This window comes from Portunus trituberculatus, chromosome 34, assembly GCF_017591435.1.
Source record: "Portunus trituberculatus isolate SZX2019 chromosome 34, ASM1759143v1, whole genome shotgun sequence".
In the NCBI taxonomy this organism is placed as follows: domain Eukaryota; kingdom Metazoa; phylum Arthropoda; class Malacostraca; order Decapoda; family Portunidae; genus Portunus; species Portunus trituberculatus.
This window is the reverse complement of record NC_059288.1, coordinates 8,291,008-8,301,816: the sequence shown is the minus strand read 5'-3', so window position 1 is coordinate 8,301,816 and position 10,809 is coordinate 8,291,008. Positions and strand designations below refer to the sequence as shown.

At 42.5% G+C, this 10,809-nt stretch overlaps 1 protein-coding gene across 3 annotated transcripts in view; it reads left to right on the top strand.

Annotated features, from left to right (window-relative positions):
- The window catches only part of LOC123512688 (transcription factor Spi-B-like), a 30,933-nt gene extending 20,716 nt beyond the window's left edge, over positions 1-10,217 (top strand). For 2 of the 3 annotated variants that reach the window (XM_045269195.1, XM_045269197.1), the window contains 5 exons: positions 4,895-5,015; positions 5,296-5,488; positions 5,790-6,284; positions 7,667-7,877; positions 8,616-10,217. In XM_045269195.1, coding sequence (XP_045125130.1) covers positions 4,895-5,015; positions 5,296-5,488; positions 5,790-6,284; positions 7,667-7,877; positions 8,616-8,772 — 1,177 coding nt within the window. In that variant the 3' untranslated portion in view covers positions 8,773-10,217. Of the gene's footprint in view, positions 1-572; positions 1,163-4,894; positions 5,016-5,295; positions 5,489-5,789; positions 6,285-7,666; positions 7,878-8,615 lie in introns of those variants that run through there. The other variant, XM_045269196.1, reaches the window with a different exon arrangement.
- Positions 10,218-10,809: the final 592 nt, after the last annotated feature.

Genomic DNA, 10,809 nt, shown 5'->3' with positions numbered 1-10,809 from the left:
AGTAGTAGTAGTAGTAGTAGTAGTAGTAGTAGTAGTAGTAGTAATGTAGTAATACTAGTAGTAGTAATAATAGTAGTAATAGTAGTAGTAGTAATAATAGTAGCAAAGATAGTAGTAGTAGTAGTAGTAGTAGTAGTAGTGGTGGTGGTGGTGGTGGTGGTGGTGGTGGTGGCGGTGGTGGTGGTGGTGGTGGCAGTGGCGGCGGCAGCTGCGGTGGTTGTGGTGGTGGTGGTGGTGGTATTAGTATTAGTAGTATTACTAGCAGTAGTAGTAGTAGTAGTAGTAGTTGTAGTAGTAGTAGTAGTAGTAGTAGTAGTAGTTGTAGTAGTAGTAGTTGCAGTGGTATTAGTAGTAGCAGCAGTAGTAGTAACAGTCAATATAACACTATTAATCCTAATAGAATAGGAAAAATCTTGACAATAAAAATTACAATAATGATAACAATGATAATGTTAATATTAGTAATAATAACAATAATAATAATAACTATTATTATTTCTATTGTCATTATTATTGTTATTATTATTATTTTCATTTTTCTTATAATTACCATTAATTTTACTGTTCCATTTGTTATCATTAATATTTTGATTGGTTTTATTACGATCATTATCCTTATTATCATTGGAGCTTTTTTTATGAAAATGCACCAACAAGCACGAATGAACACCGCCACCAACGCCACCACCTCCACCAGAAGCAAGGAGGAACGAGGAAAAAAGAAATGAAGGAAGTGAAACAAAGCTAAATAAAAAATCAGATCAAACAAACAAACAGCAAGCTAAAATAACAGAGGGGGAGGCGAGGAGCTTCTGACAATACGCCGTGAGGTTTGTGTCCTTCCACCAATGGCAGAGCCGCGTGGCGCAGGGCGGGGCTTGCCTACTGGCCAATTGGAGCCTCTCAAATTATCAGAAATTAAACTTTTTTTTATAATATAGTTAAAAGATCTTTCTTACTTCTCACACTTCCCGTGCTGCCCCTCCCCTCCCTCCCCCCATCCCTGTTGACGGGAAGCTGAATGTAGTATATAGGCGCGGTGTCCAGGCTTGGGGGCTCCAGTGTAACTTCTGAAGGTGAGGGAGCTCGGCATGGCTCTAGGAATGTCCCCGCCTCAACTTCACAGCCTGACCAGTGATCTGGAGGAGATGCATCTTGACCCGTGAGTAAATGAGCATGTCAGGCTGGTAGGGTATGCTACTGTGCCAGGGCGTTCAGCAGGAGACATGTGAGAGCGTGGCAAGGCTGAGAAGAGATGTAGCAGGGTGTGTCTGTGTACATGTGTGTGTGTATATGTGTGTGTGTGTGTGTGTGTGTGTGTGTGTGTGTGTGTGTGTGTGTGTGTGTGTGTTTGATAGTCTGTTTGTTGGGCTGTGGCATAATGAGTGTTAAGCAGGGTGTGTGGGAGTGATAGAGTGTGTGTGTGTGTGTGTGTGTGTGTGTGTGTGTGTGTGTGTGTGTGTGTGTGTGTGTGTGTGTGTGTTGGGGGAGGGGTTGACAAAATATGTATAGGGGTGCTTGTCAGAGTGTGTGGGTGTCAGGTGAAGTGCAGGTATTTGACAGGGTGTATACAGGGTGGTGTTATGGTAAAAACGAAGGTATTTGGCAGTGTACAGGGGGAATGAAGATGTGCTTAGTAGAGTATGTTTGTAACGGTGTATTTTCTATGTGTCTATGTCTGTGCGTTCGACACAAGTATGAAATTATAGTGCGGTGTGTATTTGTCAAAGAGGAGGAGGAGTATATCAGAGTGACAGTGGGGTGTGTGTGTGTGTGTGTGTGTGTGTGTGTGTGTGTGTGTGTGTGTGTGTGTGTGTGTGAGGATGTGACAGGATTTGGTGTTTAATAAATTGAGGCATTGGATTAGAAAGTTTTTTTGGGGGATAAATGTGTGTGTGTGTGTGTGTGTGTGTGTGTGTGTGTGTGTGTGTGTGTGTGTGTGTGTGAGAGAGAGAGAGAGAGAGAGAGAGAGAGAGAGAGAGAGAGAGAGAGAGAGAGAGAGACTGGCGTTAATTTACATTCTTATCTCCGTGAGTTTCGTCATGAATAAAGACAAAGATAAAAGTCGCGCCTCTCAGCATCGTGTTTATTCACTCACTCACTCAATCACTCACTCAATCACTCCATCACTCAAATTCTTATCTTCTTGTGTATCTCATTCATTCATTTCATTCATTCATTCGATTATTGATTTTTACTTTTCAACAATACTACATTTTTACATTACTCTCTCTCTCTCTCTCTCTCTCTCTCTCTCTCTCTCTCTCTCTCTCTCTCTCTCTCTCTCATGACACAATTTTCCCTTCGGCAAAGTAAATAAAGAGAAAAATTAAATAGTAATACATATTCGTTCGCATTTATAAAAACACAATTTTCGCAGGTTTTTCCTCCTTCGATGGACGAAGCAAAATACACAAATGACACGACATTGTAAAGGAGTGAAAGTTTCCTTATTGTGATGACGACCAAGGTGAAGTTAGGTGGTAAAAGTAGTAGTAGTAGTAGTAGTAGTAGTAGTAGTAGTAGTAGTAGTAGTAGTAGTAGTAGTAGTAAGGGTAGGACTGTCTGCTCAACACAAATGAATAGAGGTATCATATAATCAAATACAAATGAACACTGCGCAGTATATTATGTAGTGTCGCAATATGATTCTCTCTCTCTCTCTCTCTCTCTCTCTCTCTCTCTCTGCCGTGCCTTTCAACCTCCACAAAAATAAGGCAAAACGACTCCTCCGTTCATAGAAATGCATGTTTATTCATATTTGGGGAACCAATTGAATTTGAGCTTGACTTATATTGACACTGATGGTATTGCTTCGTGAAATGTTCTCTTCATTCATTCTGATACAGTTGTTATTATCATTATTAACATTATTATTATTATTCAACGTAATCATGACAATGATGATAATAATGATGATAATAACAATGATAATAATAGTAATAATAATAATAATAATAATAATAATAATAATAATAATAATAATAATAATAATAATAATAATAATAATAATAATAATAATAATAATAATAGTAATAATGACGATAATAATACTTCTGCTCTTGGTGCTGCCTTTTTTTTTTTTTTTTTTTTTTGTGTGTGTGTGTATTTACCTTCCGCTGACGAGAACCACCCACCCAACCACCCTCCGACCCACCCACCCACACACACACCCACACACACACACACACACACACACACACACACACACACACACACACACACACACACACACACACACACACACATAAAGAGAATTATAATCAGAAGGACAAACTTTTTTTTATATTTAACAAAGTCAACAGACAATGATGATATTCAGTTTATACACCACAACCATAACCACCACCACCACTAGCATCACCAGCACCACTACTACTACTACTACTACCACTACTAATACTAATAATAATAATAATAAAACTAATACTTATACTAATACTAATACTACTATTCTAAGCAAACTGACGTGAAAAGTAAGAGAGAGAGAGAGAGAGAGAGAGAGAGAGAGAGAGAGAGAGAGAGAGAGAGAGAGAGAGGGCAGAGGAGTGTGGGTGAGGTAAAGATAACACTGATAGAAGAACATCCTTTCGCGTCACATTTGTCACCGTCACACCTTCTTCAGCGTCATGTCCTGAAGATGAAGAGGTGAGGAGAGGATACGAAACACACACACACACACACACACACACACACACACACACACACACACACACACACACACACACACACACACACACGAACAGGATGGTTATGAAAATTGTATTACATTCACTTATCTATCTTAGGAAAAAAATCATAAGAAAACAATAGATGATGCAAGAAGCCAGAGGATCCTACAAGTAGCACTCTCTGTACGTTGTAGTAGTAGTAGTAGTAGTAATAGTAGTAGTAGTAGTAGTAGTAATAGTAGAAGTAGTAATAAAAGTAGTAGTAGCCGCACTAACAGTGGTAATAGTAGTAGTAGTAGTTTGGGTCAAAGCTTTCCTTATTATTTCCGTTACAGTGTGTGTGTGTGTGTGTGTGTGTGTGTGTGTGTGTGTGTGTCATCACAGGAAACGAGGTTTGACAGGAACACCCGCCGAGTGGTCTGATCCAATGACTCGGTGCCACAAGACAGGTCAGTGTTTTGGCAGCGTTCACCATGATAATGACTTTCGCGTGGCGAGGAATTAATCACTGTTAGCTCTTAGGAAGAAGATGAGCGGGTGTGGCGTACGAAATGTCTCACCTTTACCTGTACAAATAGATGACCTGGTGTGAAGTGTAAGTTGTACCCGCGTTTGCCATGCAGGCACTGGAGAGAGAGAGAGAGAGAGAGAGAGAGAGAGAGAGAGAGAGAGAGAGAGAGAGAGAGAGAGAGAGAGAGAGAGAGGCGGGGGGAGGGGTGTTTGAGCCCACGTGTGGCTTGAATATGAAACTGTGTGTTGCATCATTCTCCTACTCAGAAACACACGAAAAACAAGTAAAACGAAATACCTTTTAAAGTTAAATAACAAATAAAATATGTTTATAATTTATAAGTAAATATAATTAGAGAATGATAAAAGGACAGAAATAAATCACGAAAGAAGGTTAACACTAATAAGTTTAAGATCAGTACTACTACTAGTAGTAGTAGTAGTAGTAGTAGTAGTAGTTTACTAGTAGTAACTCTTTCGGACCTGTAAGAGAACTGGCGACTGAGTGGGCCTTTTATATTTTTTTTGTCCTTGGCCACTTTTCCCCTCTTCCATAAAAAAAGTAGAAGTATTAGCAGCAGCAGCAGCAGTAGTAGTAGTAGTAGTAGTAGTAGTAGTAGTAGTAGTAGTAGTAGTAGTAGTATCCTTATGAGCCTCCTATCCATCACCTCCTCATAACTACCACTCACAATGTCCCTCTGTATCTCCTCAAGACGTGGCTGGCCCTCCTCCTACCACCAGGACGCCATGCACAGCGACACCAAGCAAGACATCCTGGGTTTCGGCTCCACTACCACCTACCACTGCTATCCCGTCAACCAGTGGACTAGTGCGGTGAGTAGTAGTAGTAGTAGTAGTAGTAGTAGTAGTAGTAGTAGTAGTAGTAGTAGTAGTAGTAGTTGTTGTTGTTGTTGTTGTTTTTGTTGTTGTTGATGATGATGATTATGATGATGATGATAATGAAGACGAAGATTATGATTTCATGACAAATTACAGTTAGAGAGAGAGAGAGAGAGAGAGAGAGAGAGAGAGAGAGAGAGAGAGAGAGAGAGAGAGAGAGTTAAATTAGATTGTGTTATATAGCAGCCATAACATTTCCTCCTCTTCACAACAGCAAGTTCAGGAATGGCTGAAAACAATATGCTACGAGAACAACATTGACTTTGGCAACCTGGCCTGCTTCGCGGAGTGCACGGGCTCCCAGCTGTGTGCCATGAGCCAGAGTCACTTCATGGAGGTTCATCCTGTCTATGGAGAACTCTTCTTTAGAAAATTTCGAGAGTACTTGGACCACTGCCAGAGACAAGGTGTGTGTGTAATAATAAAATAAAATAATATACGGTTTATTAGGAATTGCAGTACATACATACTGAAAATATACATATGGGGATGGGGTGTGTGTGTATGTGTGTGTTATATTACCTGAACCTCAAATTGTCTCTTCCGTCTTATTAATGAACATGTAAATTGTACACACCTGCCTCACCTCAAGCCTCGCACATCAAGGCACTAATTAACATCCCACGTTCCTTTTAAACCACATCATTAACTCAAGCAAACTAGATAAGTAAATATGCTCTACAATGACTTATTTCTCCCACCCTGCAGACCGCCATTACCGACACCACCTTCACCACCAACACGACCACCACCACCACCACTACTCCCACCACCACCACCACCAGAACTCACCACCAACAGCACCGCCCTCACCATACATCCTACAGAACCCTACCACCCCCACCACGTACCACGAGCTTCTGGCGAGGCCTCAACCCCCCCTGTACCAAACCTCCTGTGTTACCTGGCAGGACGTCCCCTATCACCACAACACCTACCCCGGGGACACCGCCGCCTCCTACACCACTGAGGGCACGCTTCCCCCGGCCTCAGGAGATTTCCCTGGGATGGGGCACAACACCATGGGGGTCTACCAGCCTGGGTATTCCTTGCCCTTCGAATGTACTGGAGACTCGACGCCATCACCACCGTCCGCTTCCCTCCCCATGACGCCCCAGTACCTCCCAGTAGGACATCTGCCCACCTCCTCCTCGCCTTCATCACCTTCGCCCTCTTCACTGTCACCGCTCCCCGGCCAGCAAGGTAAGGCTCACCTGTGTGTCTGTGTGTTTGTGTGGCTTTGCTCGTCTTGATTATTCTTTCCCTTAGCTCCAGGTGTTATGTCAAGTGTGGCTCAGTGGCTGTGTTGTGACTGAGGACAGGTGTGGCTCAGTGGCTGGCTGGCTGTGTTGTGACTGGGGACAGGTGTGGCTCAGTGACTGGCTGGCTGTGTTGTGACTGGGAACAAGTGTGCAGGTGTGTGGCTGTGTTAGGTGCAGGGAACGTCAAGATGGCGGTGCTTTGAGGCTGAGTAAAGGAGGAGGAGGAGGAGGAGGTGGTGGTGGTGGCAGGTTATGATATTCAGCGAGGTGGTGGTGAGTTGCGGGGAGGGAAGGAGGAGGGTGAGCCAGGAGTGAAAATGTAGCCAACACAGACGGGAAGAAAGAGAGGTTAGAAGAAGAGAGAAAAATTAGGAGGAAAAGAAGGAGGATTATTAGATGAATGATGACAATCGCGGTAATAGCTATGATGTTGATGATAATGACGACAAAAACAGGCAGTGAAGGAGTAGAATAATGATGATACAAATAATGAAGATAATGATAAACAACAACAACAACAACAACAAGACTTTCACAAGAAACAGGTAACCTCATCATTAATTAACGAAGCACCAGCAAAGGCACGCTCGCCAGGTGTTCCTTATGACCTTATGACTAGCTAACCTGCAAGTTCCTGCGATACAATATCAAATATACGATAAACAAAAACACAGCATACTTCTGACCAGGTTCTCATAATACAGTGTTCTACTCCCAGCCCCGGAAACCCGCCTTCTTGCAACACCGTAATTCGCCTTCCACTGGTTTTTCCTCCTTCGTTTTCCAGCCTTCACTTTCCCAAACACCCTCCCTCCCTCCCTCCTTCCCTTGGTCTCCTTTTGGTGACCCTTGCTTGTTCCATAAGGCCTTTTTTCTCTATTCATTTTTCCTCCTCACCTTTGCTTTTCTTCTTGTAAGGAAATGGGTGGAATGAAGGTGTGTGTGTGTGTGTGTGTGTGTGTGTGTGTGTGTGTGTGTGTGTGTGTGTGTGTGTGTGTGTGTGTGTGTTTATTTTCTTTTTGCTGTTGTTAACATTGTAACTTTCTTCATTTAATTTGGTAATATTTTTCTTGCCTTACTAATCAATCAGTCACGTATTCACATTTGTTTGATGATATATTATGTTTAGGCAGGTTACATCTATGTTGCTTGAATTGCTGTTGTTGTTGTTGTTGTTGTTACATCAGTGTTTGCCTAAAATTGCAGTCTGAACTGATTGCATAAGTAAATAAACTTCACAACACCACCACCAACACCACCAATGCTTCTACTACAACAACCACTACTACTATACCACCACTTCTAAATTTCCGTCTTCCCCAGCGGACACACGCAGGGACCGGGGACCTAAGCTTTGGGAGTTCCTTCTCGACCTACTAGAAGACCCCGCCTGTAACCCCGCTATCATCCGCTGGGAGAACCAAGAGGAGAGAACCTTCCGCCTCACCAGTCCCCATGAGGTGTCCCTACGCTGGGGGCAACGCAGGCCTAACCAGAACACCCTCCCTTACGACTACTTCGCTAGAGCACTCAGGTAACACAAGAAACCCTAAAAAACCGTAAAAACAAATCATTATCATATCATTAGCCACTTCAATACTGGACACAGTTTTATCTTGAGATTTGTGTATGAATAGACCATTATATTGAGATTAGGAAGGGTCTGTGGAGGTCAGAAGATTAATGGCTATAACCTTCACTATTCTAATCCCCCATATGAGTTTCTGAAGCTGTATTAAATCACCAAACAGTAACCGGAATGAATATGGAAATGCGTCACGGTAATGAAGGGGTTAATGGGTTTCGTCTTTTTTTTTTTTATCATGTAAGGACACTTGCGAAACGCAACGCAATTTAGTACTTGTGATGAACTGGCTTCAATTAATTTCTAGGAACACTTCCTCTCTCTCTCTCTCTCTCTCTCTCTCTCTCTCTCTGTGACGAACAAAATTATCTTTCGCGGTGAGATGCAGTGACTTCATTGTTCAGTTCATTCCTAAGTGGGTCATTACTGTGCTCTCTTTTATGTTTCCTTTTAATGTAATGTCTGATTCTAAAAGACAGTGAATGAAACCATAAAGTATGAGAGAGTACCTACTTAACATTAATGAATAAATGAATTAATAAAATGAGACAATTGTAATTTTCAAAGACACAAACAGCAGCAAGTGGGAGGGAGTTGGTGCAAGTACAAACCCAGGGACAACACGAGAATGTGCAGTATAGGGCCAAAGCATTTCCGTTGACCTGACCCGGGCTTCCTTCTCCGCAGGTACCATTACAAGACAGGCATGCTCATCTCAGTGCCGGAGAGAAAGTTGGTGTACAAGTTTGGCAGCCTCGTATTCCAGCAGCGGCGCAGGGGAGCTAACAGCCTCATGTACCCAGAGTCCCCACACCCGGACAACACCTCAGGACACCCCTCCTGAAGGACACACTTCCTGCAGGACGGCATCCCACGTGGCTCATCCTCCAGGGCTTCCACTGTTTCTCTCCTGCCTCGGGAACCTGTTGGTGGTGTCGACGAGAAACAGTCCCGCGCCTCTAAAGCGGCGTCTACATGATGTGTTATGGAGCGTGGCGTGGAGGCATTCCCTGCATGGGCGCTGCACCCCGCGCTCCGCCACGATGGCCTATGACATTTGAACTGTCAAAGGAGACTAATTAAGCATGGATGCTGCCACCACCAACTTAGCTCATCAAGAGGTACTGTTGTGGTGCATTGTGGGTGCAGCTTGCATAAAGCTGAGAGAAAGGAAGATCCTTGTCAATGAGTTGCACAGTGGCCGCTGCGTCCATTCAATGTTCCCAGACAAAAAGCGAAGCGGTGCAGGAGAGATACAGCCTCCCTTCGCTGGGTTGCACAGCCCATCAAGTGCCTCTCAGCTTCGGAATCACCCGTCGGTCCTTGCCCGCCAAATATGGTCATCAGGGGAAGTGCGACTCGCAGCGTAACACTACACGACCCATCCATCATGTAGACGCCGCTTACGACTTCCGCGGTGTGCCAGCTGCCAGCGACCACTGAATCACAGGTGGCTCACGCACGCTATTCTGTTTCGCGTCTTGCAGCTGGAGGTGAGACGCACACCTCAGCCTCACCATCATCATCTTGAGCTAAATTGGCATAAGTTACAACTCCAGTGCAGGAAACACAATTCTCCCGGAATTTCCACTCCGTACTCCATTCCTTCGTCCTTCCTGTTTGAGTTTCCGATGTTCCTTCATTTCCTATTTCCATTTCTAGCTTGCTTTCCGTCAGCTTAGTAGTCAGTCACCTTATTTACTGAGATCAAAACTATATTATATACCTTGATCCACACTTCTCCACCTCTGCTTCCCTCTCTATTCATATCAACAGAGGAGCTCAGCAGCAAACACTGCCACACTGCCACATTGCTACGGGGACCTGCTATGCTCCTTCATAAAATGTTACGCCAATGCACGAATAAGATGATGTCAACAGGCTACTTTTTGTGCTCCAGTTTTAGGAAAAGAAACGTAAAAATTGGTTTATTGTATGTAGTATTATAAGAACATGGTATAGAAAATGAGGCAGGCTCTCTCTCTCTCTCTCTCTCTCTCTCTCTCTCTCTCTCTCTCTCTCTCTCTCTCTCTCTCTCTCTCTCTCGTACCTGCCAAAGCCTAAGGTGCCATAAATAGTACAATCAACATTGCCTTATAATGTGCCTTGGACAATCTATATTTTGTTACTACCTAGGAGTGTCATTTAACGTGTGTGTGTGTGTGTGTGTGTGTGTGTGTGTGTGTGTGTGTGTGTGTGTGTGTGTGCTTGGGTGCTTGCGTGTGTGCGTGCACGTCCCGTTATTGAGTGTATGAACAGCTCTCTCTCTCTCTCTCTCTCTCTCTCTCTCTCTCTATATATATATATATATATATATATATATATATATATATATATATATATATATATATATATATATATATATATATATATATATATATATATATATATATATATATATATATATATATATATATATATATATATATATATATATATATATATATATATATATATATATATATATATATATATATATATATATATATATATATATATATATATATAAGTAATTTGTACATAGTTGTTTATCTGTTATCATTATTATTGTTACTTGCGTCTGTATAAAAGTGATAATAATTGTTAAGCTTTCTCATTATCATCTACTGTTTTTTCGTTTATTATTTTTCTTGTACGGTGTACCGTTATTTGAATGAATTCCTTTTTGTATGTGTTGGTAATGAGGAGCAATCTCATAATATTGTCCCAGTGGGATATCCAAAACGCTGAGGCATTAATTTGAAGGAAACCTAAATCTAACACCCTGAGACGCCGCCACTCAGCCACCCAGCCAGCCATGGAGCACATCCCCTGATCACGGGAAGGGCAGAGAGAGAGAGAGAGAGAGAGAGAGAGAGAGAGAGAGAGAGACTAGGCCTGC